The 21,848-nt window shown below is 38.7% G+C and overlaps 1 protein-coding gene across 2 annotated transcripts; it reads left to right on the top strand.

The window, feature by feature from the left end:
* The first annotated feature begins 152 nt into the window (after positions 1 to 152).
* Positions 153 to 21,540, top strand: FLK (RNA-binding KH domain-containing protein). Of its 2 annotated transcripts, XM_089136091.1 has the most exons (8): positions 153 to 326; positions 1,631 to 1,714; positions 3,440 to 3,727; positions 13,877 to 14,129; positions 19,705 to 19,853; positions 19,962 to 20,225; positions 20,329 to 20,523; positions 21,095 to 21,540. In XM_089136091.1, the coding sequence occupies exons 3-8, from the start codon at positions 3,446 to 3,448 to the stop codon at positions 21,266 to 21,268; spliced, it is 1,317 nt and encodes a 438-aa protein (XP_088992217.1). In that variant the 5' UTR covers positions 153 to 326; positions 1,631 to 1,714; positions 3,440 to 3,445; the 3' UTR covers positions 21,269 to 21,540. The 2 variants fall into 2 exon arrangements, with proteins under 2 accessions (XP_088992217.1, XP_088992216.1); XM_089136090.1 differs by lacking the exon at positions 1,631 to 1,714.
* Positions 21,541 to 21,848: the final 308 nt, after the last annotated feature.

Raw genomic sequence — 21,848 nt, 5'->3', positions numbered from 1 at the left:
CCGAAGGAGGTGTTTGTGAAAAGACCTATTTCAAGCCTCTCATGCCAATATTATAATATAGAGGTTTTTTGTGGTAAATATTATAACATAAAGGTTCTGTTTATAGTTTTGGTGAAAATATTGTGGATTCTTCTCATACATGATGATGATACATCACCAAATCAGGCGTAGGCGCCAGCTCTCTCTATCCCTTTCTCTCTCTCCGGGGCAAAACCCTTGGAAATAAACAGGAGCTATTCGGTTTCTCATCGTCCGCGGTCTCCTGTCTGCCTCGCACTACAAATCAGCCATTATTATCTGTGGAGAGCTCAAATTCTTAAAATCCTGTAAGACACTCTCACTCACTTGAAGTTCTTAGGGTTCAGTGTCAACTCTGACCAACTTTATTTGTGCTTCCTTTGTATTTCTCTTGTTTGCATGTTTCTAATTCTTTACGTGCACTTCGGATGCTTCTGTAGCTTGCTTCCGCTCACTCTTTCTGTTAATATTACGCAACTGTAGGTTTTGTAATTTGCCTCTGTGAATGGGATACTCAGTTGTCTAGTCATGGCGGGATTTGGATATTGGGGGATTTTGGTAATCTGGGTTCAGGGTTTTAGTGAAACCAATGGTTTTCTACTGGCTGGTGTATTCTTTTATCCTTTCTCTATCTCCTCCCCGTTACCTCTTAACCCACAACCAAAATTTTAGTTGTTCGTTCCGGTGTATTGTTTAGTAATTGGGGTTTGGATATTCTTACTTCAAGCAGATTATTGGTTGGTTCATACCCAAAAGTTTTAATGAATAAGAATGGACTTTTCTAATTCTTATGCGTTTAGTTTAAAATACAAAGCTTTATGCTTCTGACAGTCGTCTCTTGGCCAGATTTGGTCATTGGTTATAAGTTACAACTCACCGTTAGTTGTTAGATTGGTTAGACAGAAGGGTAGGATTTCATGAATTTGATACGCAACATCCTTCACCAGACACGGTGGAATTTTTTTTCTTTGTTTCTTTGGACTGACTGACTTACAGCAACCATAATTTTTATCCTTGTGAATCTTAATAAAGAATCACCTACAACTACCAAAGCTGCTTGTCAAGGGTTATGGATAACTTTTGGAAAACACATTTTAGCGTTTGCATTAACAGATGCACTGCTTCCAATAGGGCAGGAACCATCTCTAGATGCCCTTCCGGTATTTTCAACAGGCACCCACAGATGTTGAGAATATATTTCAGTAGCTTTGGGGGGGGGGGGTTGTAAATTAATAGTTGAGGTGTGACTGTTTGAGAAGGTGAGTTATTAAATTATTATCCATTATTATCCTTTTTCCACATCTTGAGTCTACTGGGGATTTTGTGCAAGGTCTCAGTTGAGGTCCATTTACCATCTAGGTCTGAGGTGATATGTTTGTCCTGGAAACCACTGTAAGAAAGAAAAATTGCCAAGGGATTCTATCCTTGAGCACTTTTGAATATCTTTTGTTTGCTTTGCTTCTAATTTGTTGCTACAAAGTATGTGCTTCTTTTCTTCTTCATCTTCTTCTCTCTTTTTTTTTTTTTTTTTTAACCTATAAAGTGCTCAAAGGATTATTTCTCCTGGAAGATCATGAACTACCTAAATGCAAGGGCATTTCGTTTGGTGTAGGCGCAGATCCTGGATTCTTCCTTTTGAAGGAAATAGGAGCAAACCTTATAAACTAAGGCAAAAGCTTTGAGAACCAGAAGCAAGGTTTCATCTTTTCCACCTATATGGCCTCTACACTACAATCATCTTTCCAGAAAATGGCTGATGCTTTATGGCTTTTACAGTTTTACCCGATGTCTTTCCATTTTGTCTCGATAATCAGTAATTTATGGTGGTTTAGTGATTCAATCCAGCTGTTTCAATGGTCTTCTTAATTCTTGTTCTCCTTCTATCCAAAGGGGGAAGCTTGGGGGAGGTAGTAGTATGTGAAAGTTTGGAGTAGCTATAAACCCAGGCCTCAAGGAACAATGGCTTTACCAATGCAATACGGAGGCACCTTCTTCATGTCATTAATGATCAATGGTTTAACAAAGTATAGTATTATATGTAGCTTCATTGTTGGACTCTGATGCCAAAATAGTGTTGGACTAGTGGTTAGGCATTAAGTACAAATTTCCTGGTATTGAAATGGATTCTTTTCTCAAACATATTTCCAGGATATGATATTTTAAGTGACATACATGGCTAACCACCTCATGGCAGATGTCCACCCTTATAGCTCAAAATATCCAGAATCCTAGATGATTTACTGTTGTTTGGTGTCTTGTCTTGTCTAGGCAATACACCAGCCAGTCAATAGTGACAAAAAGATCTCTAGTCATTAGGGTGAGAACAAACCAAAGACAATCTAGTTATGTAGTTCCTTAGAAACATTAGGAATGTAACATACTATTTACAGGTAATGATTAGGATTTTCTTCTGTAAGTAAATATTTGGTCTATATGGAGTTCATGCTAACAGAAACTGTTTGTTGGGTGTATTTTTCTATTCTTTCTGATGGGGTGAATCATGACCTGGCTTTTAATCTGAGAAATAGCACTAGAAATAGCACTAGAAACTTTGCTTTTCCCTGCTTCTGATCCCTCATGGGTGAGTGTGTTTGGTAAAGAGGGGGTTGGCAACTCAGTCTATCAGTTTGCAGCACCTGCCCCTCTCCTGTAACACATAAGGGAGGGCAGCTTTGTTGACAGGTTTTGCAGCACTTTCCCCCTTTCCTGGAAATCAGTTGCCTCGGTTGCCTGGCCACCTTAGCTTTACCCACTCTCTGGTACTTATATGTGGGCTTGGTGTATATCATAGTAAAATTGGTTCTTGATGGTTCAGTTTTCATATTTGTATTTGTCTTTGCTAGATTTTACTTATCAGCAATAGTCATCTTCTTCACTTTGTGTGTTGGTGGGTAGCTGTTTTCTGGCCTGCGTGGTGATCTTTTGGTGGGTCATCATGAAGGTGATGTTACATGCAGAAGAAAATATTGATTGGCTGCAGATTTAATTTCTTCCCCATTTTTGGTTGTGTGATCCATTATTAATTATTACAAGGTTAAAGAAGCATTCAAAATTTCAAATTTTAATACCCAACCTAAATGTGCCCAAAAAATGCACTTTCTTCTATGGCATGGGGTACAGTGGGATATGTTATTGTGGACAACTCACATGGTTCATTTGGTAGATATTACTGATTGAAACACACTCATGTTCACTTATTTTGAATGGTAATAGAATGTTGATATAGCATTTTCCTGCTCCTGTTCTTAATTATTTATATATAGGGACAACAACTATTATAGGGCTTCTGTTACTTCAACTTTTTTGTTTCTACAATCCATTAGAAAGCTCTTACTATACTATAGCATTAAATTATATATAATGCAAATTCTGTTATTGGGTGATTTATTTACTGGCCTCTATCATTTGGCATTGTTCACAGTCACTCATGGCTGCACCAGTGGAAGATTTTAGTGAACCTGATACAACTGTTATTCCTGGGAATTCAGATCCACAGCCAAAAAGAGGGCATGATGATAACTCTGCAATTTCTGGCACTGAAAAGAGGTGGCCGGGATGGCCAGGGGAGAGTGTTTTCCGGTTATTGGTTCCGGCACAAAAAGTTGGTGGCATTATTGGTCGTAAAGGAGAGTTCATTAAAAGAATGTGCGAGGAGACGAGGGCTCGCATTAAGATTCTGGACGGTCCTCCAGGAACCTCAGAAAGGACAGTAAGTTCTTCTAGAAGGCTGCATAATGTAATGCGAACTTGAGAATAAACTTCCACTCATGTCATTATAAGTGCTCATTGTATAGGACTTTAATTATCTGTATTATTGGTTCTCTATGTCATTCATCTGGTGTCCATCTTTTGCTTCTAAGACGATTTCAGTTTTAGCATTTTATGGGTTCTTCATGAAAATCGTAGTTTTCAATTTAACGGATGAGCTTCCTGCAGGCTTGGGATTGAATAAAGCAAGCATTTTATATTCTGGTGGCATAATTGATTTTGCTGACCATTTCATAGGGTTTTGGTTTCTCTTTGCATTAGCATACTTTAATTAAATTGGAGTCTCTATCCTAACTTCCTAAGTGATTATTCTGTTATGACTAATGGAAAATTTGTCATTCTGAAATCTTGGCTTCAGGAATTCCAATATAATTTATAGTGTCAGAATAAAAGTTTTTTCCTATTTTTTATTGATGAATTTCGCGTAGTAGGCAATATGAAATGGTTAGTTATCTAAAATGAAGGTATCTTTGTCCATCATTCCTCCCCCCCCAACCCAAAAAAAGAAGAAAAAGAAAAAAATAACAAAAACTTAACATCACAAGGCTGCTGCATACATTGGTGTAGTGGATACCTGATGTACCTAACTGCGTGGGCATCAGGTATCCAGTTTGATTTTAAACGCCTTATCTTCGACTTTCTAGAGGCAGATAGTTTAGAAGGCAGAACTTATGTTTTTGTACCGAGGGCTCTTTAATTAGCAATCTGATATAGTAATAAAAGATTAAAGAATATCCTATTCCCATAAGTCGCACAATAAGTAATAAAAAGAAAGGTAATAGAATATCACTGATGATAAACAGTATAATATGAAAATACATTTGCTATGATAAAAAAGCTAAAACGGTAGTGAGAAAGAAATGCCACCTTAACAAGGCATTAATCCAAGTACAGTGCCTTTCATCACAATGACTGAGATGAATCTGTGCAGGTTCTGCCCGTGAACCTAGGGCAACAAATCAATCACCAAGTGACTCCATGTTAGAAGAAACACAAGTCCAGAACTCCAGATTGCAGGGATCAGAATTGAGCGTTACAAGTGCTGAAAAGTAGATCTGATTAAGCATTCAGAGATACCTTGTACGGGCATTTGTATTTTGTACCAAGAAGCTCTGCATTTTGTCTGGTAACTTCAAAACTTGGTTGACTGATTGCCACACGTAGTCAGACTCCTTCACAAGTGTCTAATCATAATTAGCTAACATAGTAACATAAATGTTGGAGATACTTCCTGATCACCCAAATAAAATACTAATATATTCAATACGATAGGAAACTCAACACTTATAAATTATCCCTGACTGACATTATTAATAAATTTGGAAGCATGCAGTGGGTATCATGTTTTCTTATGTATTAAGGAAAAATTTTTATCTCAGAAGTTTCATGATCTAGAAAATGCTTGTAGGACCTTAAATTTTTTTGATTTTTTTACCATATGGAAGTAAATATTCACCCTCCAAAAAGAGGGAAGGTACTCTAGTGCTCTATTTTGATTGCTAGTCAGGTGAATGCTTGATGCTTTGGGAGTTTAGAGATCTCACTTTGATAAATGACCTGTATCCCCAAATGTACTTTGCAAAATTTTCTTGGTGCTGATAAAAGCTTATGTTGGTCATGCATATCAACATTTGTGTCGAAAGAAACTCTTTCAAATGTTGGAGTAGCTTTCATCTCCAACCATCTCAATAATGGACAAATAAGGTGGGGGGGTTTGGATTCTCCTGTTGCCAGATCCAACCTCAGGGATTTTTTTATGTATAACATACTTTTTAGCTGACAATGGTAACAACTTGATCTGTTATCCAATGGCGGGCCCCTTTTTTAATTTTTTGTTTTAAAGCATAGTTGTCAAGGCGTCACTGACGAGTCCTGGTCCTTCTTTGGGTTAAGGTTTCCTGGTGTTGCCTTGCCGCATTGCTTGGTGTTGCCTTGGTTTTCATTGCCCTCTATCACCTCGCCTCAACATGTCTCCTTGACAATTATGTTTTTAAGTAGGTGCATTGACTGCAGTTGCCTGGTATTTGTCAAAGACTGCCACCATCATGGTATTGAGCCTTGATCCGGATCTCTTGAGCATATAATAGTAATGTCAACTTCTGTAGCCTTCTCAGGAATAGCCTAGGTTTCTCATCCTAAGACATCAAAACAACATCCGGTAGTAGGTCGTCGTAATTTTCTAATAGATAATCATTGGTTGATATAGTTTGCCGGTTCAAATTGCATGACAGAATTACAATGTGGTAAGACATGTTCTTATCCATTAAGAAAGTAAATTTTTTGTTTTGTTTTTGTTTTCATAAGTGAGTTTTTGTATTGAGGGAAAGAATACTGAAGGCATCTCCTAGAACCCCTTAGTAAAAGGAGTTGGGAGAATCGAGAAAGGAGGGTATTCCTTCCTAACCAATATCCCAAATAGGAAAATAGCCTTATTACAACATATGACAAACATGTGATTCTGCATCCTTCTGGATTAGGTGTTTAGGGAACTCTGTAGGGTCCTACTGCACTTGTGGAGTCAACCCCCCCCCCCCCCCAAAAAAAAAAAAAAAAAAAAAACCACTTTGGTCCTTGGCTGAACCCTTGTAATAAAATTTGCTGGCTGGTGGCTTCTCTCACCACGCATGCTTGAACTCGTCTTTTAACACAGCTGTCTCTTACAATATTCTCCCTTTTATACTTGACACTTCCATGGCCCTTGGATTAGGGCTGCAACAGGCTGGGCTTTTCCAATTCCAATCCTGGCCATGATTTTAGCTAGGCCCATTCCCGCTTTGACCCTAATTCATGGCGTAGAATTTTTGTCCCTGATCTTAAGCCCTGTGGGCCAAGCCAAGCCCATTCCTGCCCTTATTGTCCGTGATTGTGCTGCGTTAGGACGGTTTATCCTTGGCCCTGTCCCTGATTGACCCTATCTCTATCCTTGCCTTTGATGGTCATGTCCTTGTCCTTGTCCCTAATTGGCTTTGACCCTGTCATTGTCCTTGATTGGCCTTGACCTTGTCACTGGTCCCTGATTGGCCCGGACCTGTGATTGTCCTTGATTGGCCTTGTCCTTGTCCTTGATTGACCCTAACCCTGACCTTGACCTTGACCCTGACCTTGATCAAATTTTAATCATATATAAGATATAATTGATAAAATGCTTAAACTAACCTGTTATTAATTTTGAATCTAACGAGTTATTCTGATGTATAAAAATATAGGTCTATTATAAACATATTATATGGTTCAGTGACCAACAAATACAATTTGTTGTGAATGTTTAGAATTTTATACTTCCATTATTCTAATTTTAATATATGCCTAGTCGATGTATAAGACATTAAATTTTTTTAAATCAGGTGCAAAAGGAAGTTTTTTTTTTTTTTTTTTTTTTTATATAATATATATTGCATCAGTGGCACTTCATAATTTGTCTTCTAATATTAGTGTCACACAAAACAAATCAAAATATCAGTCGCCTAGTAGTCCCCTACCAATAGAATATATTTTAAAAGACAAAAACCTCTCCAATGACGTAAGGTACCTATTATATCATGTTAATTAAAACCCAATTGTTTTTACCTAGAACAAAGCAGGAATATAAATAACATTTACCTTAGAATAAAGGTTAGTATGATTGTATTGTCCCAAAATAGATATTTTTTGAATAATGCCAATAATATTAGCCAATTTCGAATTGAAAAATAAGATTCTTACAAAAAAAAGACTATGAACTACATTTTGGCAATTGTAAATAATACCAATAATATTCTCCAATTAAGAATTGAAAAATAAGATTCTTACAAAAAAAAAAAAAAGACTATGAACTACATTTTAGCAATGATACATTTGCCAATCTCTATGCAATTTGATTCATGTTCATTTGATTGATTGATCCATTAAAAATATATACTATAGATATTAGATATTTCACATCATTGGAGGCTGAGGCATCATCTTTCATCAATAGTTAATATGGTTAAAAATAACTTATTAATACATTATGTTGTATAAAAAAAAATGATCTATAGATCATGTCATTCAAATTTTTCTTGAGAACCTAAATTTTGAAGTTTTACTTAGATGTTACAAATTAGGATTGTTGATCTATAAAAATTATGCTTGGGGTGCAAGAATGACTTGAATGGGATTTCAATTATTATTATAGTATGAGGCTAGTACACATATTTATACTTAGTTAAACTTGTTTTGTGCTTTGATCATTAAAAAGTACCTAGAATAGTTTAATTGGAATTTTGATCGTAGAATGTCTTAGGTTAAGATTAAATATTTATGACCTTAAACTTGTGGTCCTTAAAATGTACCCTAGTTTAATTAGAATTTTGATTCTAAACACCCTAATTAAATTGGATTAAAATTTTATTTTAAGTAGTGAACAATTATTTACATAAATGCATTTAATAAGAATGTAGGATGTAACAAATGACTTAGTTTGTTTTTGTGGTAGCATATTAAAAATTAAAATAACAAATCAATTGTTTTTACAAAATGACAACAATAAAAGAAATAAAAATAATATAAAATTAAGTGGACTCATTGGATTAGAATGATTTAAGGTCAAAGTTAGGGCTTGGGTCAAGATTAGTATGAAGCTCAATATTAGGAAGAAATCCATGGTTAATATTAGGGTCAAGATCGGGGCCTAAATTAGGGTCAAGATCAAGGCCAAAAATCATGGAAGGGCCGGGCCGGGTGGGCGGGACAAACAGTAATCCCAGGCCTGCCCTTGGCCTTGATTCAGGGCCAGAATATTTTGGCTGTGACCCGTCCTGAGGGCCAAAATCTTGAGCCTAGGCGCTGTTAGGGCTTAGGGCGGGGCAAGGTGGGTCAGGGCCACTAGGGCCAAATTTGCACCCCCTACCCTGGATAGTCCCATTGAGAATATCTACTGCGAGTTTAGGACCAGATCTGATGGAGACCTACAAGCTCCTTGATTGCAAATCTGGATCCCCCTAAATATGGCTTGCAATTCCATTGCCAAGACCGATAGCTCTTCCCCTCTCCCTGTGTATGTCATAATTAAATGCTTGAATGATTCCTTATCACCCCCATATGTAGCTGTTGAATTCATTAGCGCACAGATCATGTTTAAGGTGGCCTAGACCATGAAAGGTGTTGCAAGTCTTGCACCAAATTGGCCCACTTCCCTTTGAAATCAACTTAGGGTTGATAGATATGAGTGTTGGGCAGTTGGGCCTTTGTTCAGCAGATTTATGTGGTCATGGGCCAGTTCTATGGGCCCATAAGTTTAGTGTTTAGGTCAAATATGGAAATATGTTTTTATTTTAGGTTAATTGGTCTAATTATGTAAATTCTGCCCAGATTAAGTGTTAAGGGCAGAATAGTCTTTTTCTTATGTTATGTTTTAGTTTCAGAGTCTGAGTCAACCTAGGCTATGATAAGGAGTCCTATTGGTTTAGTCATAAAAGTTCTATTTGAATTTGGATTAGTATGTTGAGTACAACTAGGAGAGGCAGTTTCTATGTCCTGACTTCACGAGGACTTCTTAGGTAAGACTATAATTAAAACCCTGACCCTTGGGCATGTAGCAGGGGACAGAATTCAGAGTACAGTTAATAAAGAGAGTGTTGCTGCCTAAGAGCAGGGTGTTAATAGGCCTTCTCAGTTGCGGTAGGGGACTTCCATGTGATCAAGTAAGGGCGTGTTTAGTAACAGGCCAAGGAACAATATTTGGCATACTTTCGTTAGAAGAACGCCGAAAAGAGTTTGGTAAAATGGTTCGTTATTTCGTTTTTAGGAAACGAGCCGGTCCAATTTTATTGTCTGAGAAGGCTTTTCGCAAAACAACTTTGACTTGTTTCGTTGCTCTCAAAAATAAAAAGCACGTCAAAATTACGTCAAAGAGGGACATTCAATCCAAACTTCATTCACATGCAACTTCTAACTCCTTCCTGCCTTCATAATATTATTTTATTTTTTAATTTTTTTAAAGCTCCATCACTTCATGTGTTTTCAGCATAGATTTTACCAAATGGTCAAAATTGTGCTCAGACCACTTTTCTTTGATAAAAATGCTAGAAAATGATTCTCGTAAAAAACGTTGTTCATAGAAAAAACCGTTACCAAACGCGGGTTTTCTATTTGAAGGATTCTTCTTTGGCAGTGCTAGCTGCCTGCCTCCACTATTACATCTCCATTTCAGCCCCATTACTTGACTTGCGCTACAAGTAACAAGTCTGCACTTAATTCCATTCCCCTTTGCATATCATCCTCTCTTTTAATTTTCATGAATTTTCGTACTCCCTCAAGCCCCCAAAACAAGGATCCTTGATCTCCTACTGTAGTCAACTAGACCAACCAAACTTGGGGGATCAAATCTCTATAATATTACCTACATTCCCTCCAAGTTTTGCCCCATTCCCATCTCAAGAACCTGCGCTATCCTGGCAAAATATTCCACCATTTTAGATCTCTTCCTGTTGAAAGAATTATGAAATCCTAACTTGTGTCTAAAGGACATAATATGGGCTTTATTTATTCCCTATTTTGGCAAATATTCTAACTATCACCTCCAAATTAGAATATTGTAGCTTAAGACCTGATACTACCAAAAACTAACTATTCATTCTGTCTAACAACTGAACATGTAGGACTTGTTTAAAGGTTTTGCCTCTTGTTGGATGTAATTGCACTTTTGAATCTTAATATAAGCTTTCTCTTTTTCTTATAAAAAAAGATGGGCTTTATATATACTAATAACGTTCCAAAAAATAGAACAAATCAAATCTTCCCAGTGTGGGAATAAAAATTGCGAGAAAAAAATAAAGACCCTAAAAGATCCCAACAAAGATCTTAGCAAATCTACCCCCAATAAAGAAACCCTCAATATGGAAAGTAAATCTACTAACTACTAAAATCTGCCTTACAACAGTTCCCCTCAAGTTGGAGCATATATATTTATGCCCAACTTGCCAATGATATTACTAAACATGTTGACACTTAGGCTCTAAGCACATCAGCCCGCTGATTATCTGAGGTAACAAAGGTGATACGAATTACTCCAGCTTCAATCTTTTCTTTGATAAAGTGCTTGTCAATCTCCGCATGCTTGGTCCTGTCATGTTGTCCCGGATTATGAGTTATGTTGATTGCTGATTTGCTGTCATATTATAGTTGTATAGGTGTCTGTAAGTCTGTCCCAAGATCTTGAAGCAGTCCCTTCAACCAAGTACTTCATAATACCTTGAGCTATTAGGGTTTTATATAAAAATTCCTAAACCCTAGTATTTGGGTTACATAGATTTGGATGGAGTGTTAGGGATGAAGATAAGAGATAGGGTTTCAAATGTGGAACTAATGCAATATTCACTGAAGAAATCTTTACCGGGAAGTTAGATTTCTTGAGATGTGGTAGGAGTTTCACTAATTGGATTGGGGGGGGGATTAGGCGCAAAATGTAGACAGTGATGTAGGGGGATGTTCACTAGAATCTGGGAGTGATCTAATGGTGGGATTGGGCAAGATCTAGGTTCTCTAGGGTTTAGGGAACTCCAGAAATCAAGAACATGCCGGTTTGAGGGGTGTTTGGTCTATGGAATGAGAAGCAATTAGGATTGATGGTTAGTGGGTCTTTGAGGTTCAGTATATGATTCTGGTTCATTCTGCTTGCTGGTTTGAAGTTTGAACAATATGGAAGGTCTCCATTCTTGCATCAAGTGGGGTTTCTTGGATTCCAGAAACTAAATGAGGGAAAAATGTTAAAAGGAAAAGAGAGGGGAGAAAAAAAAAAGGGGGGGGGGGGTTGGTTTCATGCCTTGGCTGAGCCTTTAAGGCTCCTTGCTTGGCAAACCAACAGAGCACTGCTGAGCAACCTCTGTGGATGAAGCAAACTCTCAGACCTTGATAATGGTTTCCTGCATAGGCGGATAGGGTGAAGCTCCAAGGCTCACCTGCTTGGCAAACTAATCTTGTGCTGCCAAACAGTCTCTTCAAGGTATGTGGAGTATGGACCTATACCTTAATTCTCATGAACTTGCTTCTCTGCAAATTTGCTATAAACTGAGATACTTTGCTCTTCCACAGTTGGGGTTGTAAGTCGTGAATAGATGGCTAATCAGTCTTGCAAGTCATTAAATAAAAAGGATTTAAAGTCTCCTAATATAACTACCCTTATTGTAAGAATTTTGAATAACAAAACACTACTCTCCCTTCTGTGCATGGGAGATGTGGATCCTAATACATTCTTACTTAAAAATTTGATAAAAAACTATCCTTATAACTTAAGTTGGGCAGAATATACATTTAGTTGGACCATCTAATCAACAGGCTGAATCATGCCCAACTGTTTGAAAAACAAGGGGGGGGGGGGGGACATTACTATGGAATACTTAACCCTACCTCTACTGCGGGGCAGCAGCCTTAGGAGCTCTTCTTGGGCTTCCTCTTGCAGATGTAGGTTTTCTGATCTCCCATCATTTGATAACGCCAATAGTCAGAGGTTTTATGGAGCAAATTTATACAGAAAAAGGAGGAAAAAGAGGGTGTATTGTAGTCATGGTGATGGAAACCAAGGAGGAAGGGATCCATGAAATTGCAGAATTTCCTTGTTTTGGGTGTTTGGGTTGGGTAAATTTGAAAAGCCATTGAAGCTTCCAAAAGGGTTAGACTTTGGTATAACGGATCCAGGGATATGTGGGGAGGGTTCAAAATTCCCATGGGATGAGATAGGAAAGGATTGGGAACTTCTCCAAGACTCTCTCTTTTCTTGTCTTTCTTCCTATCTTTCTCTCTCTTGATTCATCTTAATTTTCTTTCTTCCTCTCTATCATTCTTTTCTGGTTTTTCTGCCAAGAACAGAGTGCACCGAGAGAGAGGGGGAGGGGTGTAAGGGTCATCGTGGGGCTGGGGAGGTGGGGTTTTGATTTTAGAAGAATCACAGGGGCTAGGGGGAGAGGTTCCAGGCCTATACAGGGGGAGAAAGGGGGTTTAGAAAGGTTGCGATGGTCTGGGAATGATGTTCCAGGGTGGCACAGAACAGGGGAAGAACAAAGGTGGTTTACAATGGTGCTGGGAAGCTGAACTTACCTGGGAAACATCTGATCTGAATTCTGCAGTTTGTAATTGTGAATTTGTGACCCCTTGCTGAAAATGACGGCTGAATGCTTGGAATGAGAACTGAAGTTGCAAAGAGCAGAGAGCACCAAAATAGACAACCGCAGGGTCCCCCTCAAAGGAACCCTGCCAAACCTCCTTGGCTGTAAACTGTCAGATTTCTTTATTTATTCAAAACTGAAAATCTCTGAGGAGGCTTGAGAATATATAGCCTTTACAACTTAGAAACATACTTAAACTCTAATCCTAATTGACCTTTACTTAGGTTCCTTATCTAGTTTGGAACCTTCTCTACTAATCTTATTCAGATAATAACTTAATTAAAAGACTCTAACTGGGACTCTTAAAACAGAATAGAGTCCAAAACTGAAACAAACAACCACTCCTAATCTGAGACAAGCATCTAAATTAAGAAATAAATTTAGAAAAGACAAAAATACCCCCAAAGGGGTGTGTATGGACTCGGGAGGACCTAAGCCCCCTTGCAGCTTATGGTGGGCCTCTTTTGTGTTCACATCACATGGAAGGTGTCTGATTGAATTATAAACTCCATCTAGTCACACAGTTAACTTTCAGGACTGTTTCTTCTCTTTTCGCCTTGTGTCGAAACTGGTGCTAACTAAAGAAAAGCCTGACCAGGAGGCAGAATATTTGAGAATTCTTAATCATTGGATGTTTCTGGCTTCTGCTTCTTTCCTTCTCATTTTTAGAGGCAACATTCCGCTTCTATTGTCTTGGTTTACCATCCTCCTGCTTCTTGTTTTCCTTCATGACGGCCAAAACTGTTGCAGATTTGAATCCTCTCCTTCTCTTTTGTTGGATCTTCAGTTTCGAAAGTTACTGAAATTTCTTGACTTCTACCATGCATGAAATTCAGTGATATAGATTTATATTGTTATTGGAAATTTTGTCACTTCCATGTGGTATAACATTGAAGAGATGGTTTGTACATACTGTTCCTTAGCCCTGAAATTGGGGTACTGATTTTTGACTATGTTTGATGTTTCAAAAGGTAATGATTTCAGCAAAAGAAGAGCTTGATGCTTCTATTCCTCCTGCAATGGATGGCCTACTGAGGGTTCATAAACGTATTGTTGATGGTTTAGATGGTGATGCTGCTCATGCACCACCAACTGGTGGTGGTACTGTATCAACAAGGCTGATAGTTCCCGCTGCACAAGCTGGAAATCTAATTGGAAGGCAGGGAGCAACCATAAAGTCTATCCAGGAAGCATCTAATTGTATTGTTCGAGTTCTGGGGCCAGGTACACTTTAATGCTGCTTAACAGGAATGTTGATGTCTGCTCTGTGGAAAATATAGATCCTGTTTAAACTTGTTTTTCTCCCTGGCATTTTGAATTTCCTTTCATCCCATGTTGTGCTGTTTAGATCAAAGATCTAGCTAGGCTTGATACCCCAACCCACCCCAGATTGAGAACCTGCCAAAATCTCAGTAACTTCTTTTCCTCCCCCCCTTCTTTATGTTGGTTGGGTGGGTGGGGGTTGAGATGAGGTGGGATACAAGTTTATAGATTGAATGTCTCAATACCTTGGCAAGATCTCTGTATTTTACAGTAATTGGAAGCTTCCCAGTGATACTTGGCTTCAATTCGACCAAAAAAAGTTTGCATTGACTTGGCAACATCTCAGTCCAACTTGGATTTTATAGCTGACTGAGTTGGGCTCCAGAACTGAGTTCTCAAACTATGCTTCCCATGGGATCAAAAGAGAGTTTTTTTTCCCCATTCATTTTGCTCTTTGGGGTTGGTAGTTTTCTTTCTTTCTTCTTCCTCTCTCTCTCTTTTTTTTTTTTTTTTTTTTTTTGGGGGGGGGGGGGGTTGTTTTGGGGGGGGGGGAGGGAGGGGTTGTGGTGTCTGAAGGCGGTTGTTGAACCGTAGTTTGCATAATGTTATATATTTTAAGTTATTGAGCAGGTTAGGCTTAGTTTAGTCCTGGGTAAGTGTAGTTTCTTGGTTCTGGGGATAGATGATTTTCCAAACTTTTGGGCCTTAATGCTTCTATATATTTCCTTTTCTTTTGAAGTTTTGGTCTTTGGGGTGTGGTTTGGGGGTGGAGGTGACTTCTGTACAAAGCTGTCTCTCTCTCTCTCTCTCTCTCTCTTGCACACACACACGGACGGCTGGATTTGACAGCCCGCTCATGGGCTGAATATCCAACTGCCAGCAGAATCTCTTCTTTAGACCAGCTTACCTTCTTTTTCTTTTGGGGAATGGGGAGTGAATTTACACTGTTATGGTGGAGGGCTTTTACATATTTAAAATTTTGGAGCTCCATAGTTGGTGGATGTTGTTCATCTACTCTTAATATAGTTCACTATTTTTTATGACAGAAAAAGGAAGAAGCACTTGGCCAGATGTGGTGGCTTAGCTTGTAGTGTGTATGCTGGTTTAGTGTAATGGCCTTGGTCTTCTACTAAGACAATCATGGTTGTAGTTAGCACTCCTCTAGCACTAGTTCCTCACCATTTCATAAGTTTTTGAACATTCTGGGCGTGAATTATATCAAATTTTCAGCTTTAAGGGATGTGTAAGAATAGGGTTGTCTTGGGAAAGATATCCAATTGCCTTCCACAGGATTTGTTATGTTCGTAGTTACATCTGATACTTCACTTTTCAGGCTGAGGTGAGACCATAGCTCACTACATTCCATTCTTCTGAAACTCTTTTCATCTTTCCCTGTGGTCTGTACTCCTTCCATCATGATTTACACTTGTTCTGATTATATCTGTTCTGCTGAATCTGTGAATATGTTGTATTAAAACTCAAGCTCCAGTTTTCACAGTTAAAGAGATTCAAGGTATAACTTTAGGGCCTGTTTGGTTACTTGAGTCTGAAGATTTCAAAATCTAAAGATTTCAAATCTATAAATTTCAAATCTATGGAGTCATGGTTCATAAAATAAACTGTTTGGTTAGCTTGAATCGTTAGAATGAAATCTATAGATTCATCTTTAAAAAACATTTATGAAGTCATGGTTCAAATGTTTTAACACTTTTATAGTAGGGATGAAATCTTTTGATTTCACCTTATACCCATAAATCTACAAATTCACGTTTTTAGTGTAAAAAGGTGATCTCTAGATTTCATGAATCCAGAGATTCACACAACCAAATGGGGGTATAAATCTCCCATTTGTGAATTCAGAGATTTCAAATCTCTGGATTCATGTAACCAAACAGGCCCTTAGGCACTTGCTATTGTTGGAAACTCCTTCAAAGTTGTAGTTATGGATGGAGAATTCAGATCAGTTTGATAGACCACTTTTAGACTATGATTAGTTTGGGTTGTATTCGATGTCTTGATAAAGGTTCTAGGCTTTGGCTTAGCCTACTTTTTACCGATGAAAATGCAGTTAGGCATTGATGGGAGATATATCTAAGTTTTCTTTAATGGCAGCTAGATTTATGGTTGGGTCCAAGCTTGTTTTCAGTTTAGACTCCAAGTTAAGAGTCCATAAGTTGTGGTCTAACTTTAGGTTATGGGTTCAAACTACATACATTGCCTCTCTCAGACCCTACAATAGCGGGAGCCTCGTGTTCTTGCAGCTTATCCTTTCAGTGGTCCAAACTTGATCCAAAGTCTATTTTAGAGTTCATGTATGGATAGGGGTTAATTTGGGTATTTATGTAATGGTGTAACCCGTTTGAGACACTTAACTACAGTTACGGAGAACCAATTTGGGTTTATGCCGGGAAGATCTACAACGGAGGCTATTTACCTAATTAGGAGACTTGTGGAAAGGTATAGAGAATGTAGGAAAGACCTTCATATGGTATTTATTGACCTAGAAAAAGCTTATGATAGAGTCCCTAGAGCGTTAATTTGGCAAGTACTAGAGAAAAAAAGTGTTGCAAGTAAATATGTAGATATAGTTAAGGATATGTATGATGGTTCGGTGACTAGTGTTAGAACAGTGGGGGGACAAAGTAATGAATTCCCGATAACAGTTGGGCTACATCAAGGGTTAACTTTAAGCCCATATCTATTTGCATTAGTAATGGATGAATTAACCAAAGACATTCAAGATGAGGTCCTCTGGTGTATGCTTTTGGCAGATGATATTGTGTTGATTGATGAGACCCAAGTGGGGATTAATACCAAATTAGAATCATGGAGAGTAGCTTTGGAATCAAAAGGCTTTAAACTTAGGGCGGGCAAGGTGGGGGGGAAAAGGGGTGGGAAAAACATGTGGGTCCCACATGGGGGGGTGGGGAGAGAAAAGGAAAGGAAGGGTTGTGGAAAGGACGGTGGGCCCACTTTTACTTTTCCCACTTTCCCCAAAATCCCCCTTGTGGGGTTTAAGCTGGGGGGGAGGCCCTCGCGCGGTTCCTTGCGGCCGTTTCCTTTCCCCCCGCACCACCTCTCCTTTTGGTTTGGAGTGAAATTTACACTTTTTCAGTTTTCCCACCCTTTTTCCCCCCCCTTTTTCCGCCGCGCCTTAGTAGATCGAAGACAAAATATCTAGTTTGGGACTTTAGTCATGATCGGGCAGATGATGAGGTGGTGATACTTGACGATAAAGAGATTCCTCAGAGTGATTGTTTTAGGTACTTAGGTTCAATCATAAGTAAAAGAGGTGATTTAGAGGATGATGTTTCCCAAAGAATTAAAATAGGGTGGATGAAGTGGAGAGGTGCGTCCGGGGTCTTATGTGATCGGCGTATTCCATTAAAGCTTAAAGGAAAATTTTATAGGATTGTTGTTCAACCAGCTATGATGTATGGTGCAGAGTGTTGGGCTGTTAAAAAAAATCATATAGATAAACTCAGTGTAGCAGAAATGAGGATGTTAAGATGGATGAGTGGCAAAACTAGGATGAATAAGATAAGAAATGATCATATTAGAGTTGGTCTGGGAGTTGCTCCCATAAGTGATAAGCTTCGAGAAAGTCGTTTGAGGTGGCACGGCCACGTTCAACGGAGACCTATAAATGCTCCTGTACGGAGAAGTGATATAATCCATATTGAAGGAACTAGAAGAGCTAGGGGTAGACCTAAGATAACCTTTGGAAAAGTGGTGAGAAAGGATATGTATAGCTTAGGTCTTGTATCTAGCATGGCCTCGAACAAAACTGATTGGAGGGCAAGAATCCATGTAGCCGACCCCATTTAGTTGGGACAAGGCTTATTGTTGTTGTTGTATGTAATGGTGTAACCATATTATAGAGAGATCTGATGAATAGGTTTATTGCGAGTTTGTGATGTAGATTCACAAGAACGGCTTATTTTATTAGAAATAAATATAGGTATGTGGGTACTGTTATTTGACCAGTGTGTTTTCTTTGTAATCGGCCATCTTAATGGGCCTAGAATATAGGTGGAATATTGGGGTTGCCTAGATTGCTTCATTAATTCGGTTAATGTCCTGTTTTGAGTCAGTTGCTCTTATTGCTTTAGTTTCTTAGTCAGTTTCTGTTAAATTATCATTTGAGGATTGGGTATGGCCTTTCGTTTTTAATGTTTTAGTTTGTCTTAGAGTCTTTTGTATAAATTTCGATAGCTTAAGTAGGAATTACCTTCCTAATTAATTTGTATTTCCAAATCAGAGTAGGTTTTTTTTTCCCATGTTGGATTTTGTGCTTATTGAAGTACATGAAACCTTGCAATTGGGACTTGGAATGGGGAACGGGTTTGCCATAAAAAGGGTTCAAGGGTATTTTTGGCCTTGCATATACTCTGGACTGTTATCTCGTTCATTATAAATAAAGAGAGGCTCTGATCAGTTTGTCGCAAGCCATTTCTCACATTCCCCATATTGTACCAGAGTGAGAATCCTCCTGGGATTCCGAACCCTAATGGCTCTCATCTCAAAACCTTACACCTCCTCCGTCCTTTATTCTCTTACTCATTCTCAGTTTTGGCACCATTAACTTCACCACCATCTCTTCTTCTGCTTGCCTTTCCCAGCACTAACCACTGCTTCCACTACATTTGCCTGCCACCCCCACCTTGACTGACCTTTCCTCCATACGTCTCTCACTCGCCAGTGCGACCACCTTCCTTGCCTCCCTAATGGTTTCATCCTTGGTTGTGAGATAGTTCTCCCGAGAAGGGGATTTTTGTCCTCATTGTTGTCTTATTTTATCGGAGTCAACTTGGTTGATGGCTTGATGCTATTTCTTGGATCTGGATTGGGACAAGGCGCCTTTGATTTGTTCTTTCTTGACAAAGCAGTCATGAGAGATCCAAGATCTTTACCGGCTCTATTGGTGTGTGAGGATCAACGTGATCTTCCACTTGCTGCTAGTCTCATGAAATTACATGGGTGCAATTATTTGATGTGGGTGAGATCTTGGTACCTCGCTGTTGGTGCTCATGGTTTTATCAGATTAGTTGTTGGAATTCCTTTATGCCTAAAGCTGCCGGTCTTGAGCAACACAGATTGGTAACTTCCAATTTTTTTTGGCTATTTCTATATCAATTTGAAGGTTACTACCATACCTGTATGACTGCCAAAGGCACATATTCCCAACTTGGTAATGCTGCGTGATATTAGGAAGTCAGCTGGAAGATCTATGCCACCAGACAAAGGGAATTATCTCTTAATGCTGTAGTAACTTTTGTAGCATGTGGCAACAGTTAGCTTTCTATGGGACTTTTACTGTTGCTTGTGAGGCTGATGCTACTTATTTTACAAATTGCTATTAGATGCATCAAATGCCATCAGGGAGAAGAAAAAGTTATTTCATAATTTCTGTATGCATGTCAGAATGTGTGTATTTACTTGGGAGTCATATGATATGTTGACTTGAACCCAAAAAAAATTAAAATGATATGTTGACTTGGTATTTTATTGTGTCCTTGTTTTATGTTTGTTGCAGACGATCTGCCAATTTTTACTGTCCAGGATGATAGAGTGGTTGAGATACAAGGGGAGCCCGCAGGTGTGCATAAAGCAGTTGAGCTCATTGCATCTCATCTGAGGAAGTTTTTAGTTGACCGAAGTGTAATTGGATTATTTGAAATGCAGGTAAGTCTTTTGATTTTATTTTTCTGGGCCAAATCATATGGCAAACAACCTCCTTACCTCAACATTCCTGTTATCTGGGTCCAGTGATTATCTTTCTCCGTTTGTCAGATGCAAATGCCAAACTCCCAGATGGAGCATAATATGCCACCACACCAATCCTGGTTACCGCCTCCTCAAAGTCTACCTCCAAATGTAGGTGGTGGTCCTGGTTATGGGGGTAATCCTCAATATATGCCACCCCAGCGGCAACATGATAATTATTATCCACCAGCTGACATGCCTCCCATGGAAAAACAACCTCACCAGGGTTTGTCTGCTTATGGAAGGGAAGCCCCTATGGGGTCTCAGCAGCCGACTTCTATCATTACACAGGTTGTTTGTTATTATTTTTTGTTGATATCTCATAGTGAATATGATTTGCTTTTAAAAAGAAAATTGGGACTGATTGACTGAAGGCGAACTTTGTATCTTACAGGTCACACAACACATGCAAATTCCTCTGTCCTATGCTGATGCTGTAATTGGGACAGCTGGAGCAAGTATAAGTTACATTCGACGTGCTAGTGGAGCAACAATCACAATACAGGAAACAAGAGGTGTGCCTGGTGAAATGACTGTCGAGATCAATGGATCATCTTCACAAGTCCAAACTGCTCAGCAGTTGATACAGGCATGTACTTCTGGCAATTGGCCTAATTGGTTTCTGTTTTTATGCTTGCATTTCCCCCCTTCTGTTAAAAATAGTAAGTAGTTGACTTCTGATCTGCATAAAGTACTTTTTACATGAATCCTGTGTTTGCTCTTCTTTTCAGTCGGTTCTTAGCTTGTGTTTTTTAGCCATGGTTTAGTCATATGTTATTATGATTGTTTTTCCCGCTGTTGATTGTATGTTATCAGATACCTTACAAAATGAATGTTTAGTTTCTCAAAAATTGGTTGTCACAATTTTAGACTGTTATTCAAGCAATTGGTGCTTGTGTCACCATGCTACACTGTACTACTGGTCCAAGCGTTGACTTTTAGTCCCAGTTTATCAGTTCCATCATTTAAAGAGTGGTTGATTGTAGCTACTGATTTGTAAAGGAACTGCTTTTCACTGTCCAGAAATGAATGACTGTGCTGTTCTCTAAATAAAAAACGATGTTGGATGGTTTATGTGTAATATACTTTCAAAAGCAGAAGAATCTTGTCACTTCTGAAGACCACCCCCAATATCTAAGCAGTCCTCTCTTTTGTCTCAGAATTTCATGGCTGAAGCTGCAGCCACAACACAGAACCCAGTTGGTGGTTCCACTGACCAAGGCTATAATTCTTTCCCAGCACATGGCTCTACATATACATCTCCGCCATCCAATGCAGGGCATGCAGCCACTGGAGGTTATGGTTCAGTTTACGGAGGCAACTATGGCTATTAGGCAGGAGAAGATCTGGACGGGAAGTATAGCATGGAGACTGGTGGAAACAGATCTATTTAAGGGAAAGTTACTAGTTTGTACTGAGATGTGGTTATTTCTAGTTTTCAGCTGTTCGGTTGTTTTTAAGCCAAGTTTGTTAGATTTCTTTCTGTGCACTAGGCAGACCTTGGGTTTGGGCCTGAGCACTTAGATTGTTGTTTAGGCAGATCTTGGGTTTGTCTCTCAAGTGATTCAGGAACTGATATTTATGTATGCAGTCTTTTTTTCAGTCATGCTATTTCTTTCTATATTGTGCTTAGCATGCATTTGGGAGGTGTTTGGAAGCCTTGGACGTATATTGACAAAATGAGGTGAAATCATGATTTAGTAGATGTAGTTTTGATGTTGAAATCTACATTACCTTTTTACCATTTTAGGGAAATCATTTTGAATTGGAGGGTACCCTGATTAGGTCCAAATAGCTTATTTCTCCTGGGAATAGAGAGGGTTTTGATCCATCCAATTCAACATTAAATGACTGAAATTTGTGGCATGTTTTTATGGGTGCTTGTTATACATTCCTGGTTTTTATTTGGTGACA

This window comes from Hakea prostrata, chromosome 1 (genome assembly GCF_041222555.1).
Source record: "Hakea prostrata isolate BN-2017 chromosome 1, UWA_Hpros_2, whole genome shotgun sequence".
Taxonomy (NCBI): Eukaryota; Viridiplantae; Streptophyta; class Magnoliopsida; order Proteales; family Proteaceae; genus Hakea; species Hakea prostrata.
Note: the sequence above shows the minus strand (reverse complement) of the source record. Positions and strands in the feature narration are given on the sequence as shown.

Coding starts and splice junctions, on each gene's coding strand:
- FLK (XM_089136090.1), top strand. CDS start 3,446: ATGGCTGCACCAGTGGAAGATTTTAGTGAACCTGATACAACTGTTATT. Junction 19,854..19,961: donor TTGGATTATTTGAAATGCAG/GTAAGTCTTTTG, acceptor TCCGTTTGTCAG/ATGCAAATGCCAAACTCCCA. Junction 20,226..20,328: donor CGACTTCTATCATTACACAG/GTTGTTTGTTAT, acceptor TGTATCTTACAG/GTCACACAACACATGCAAAT.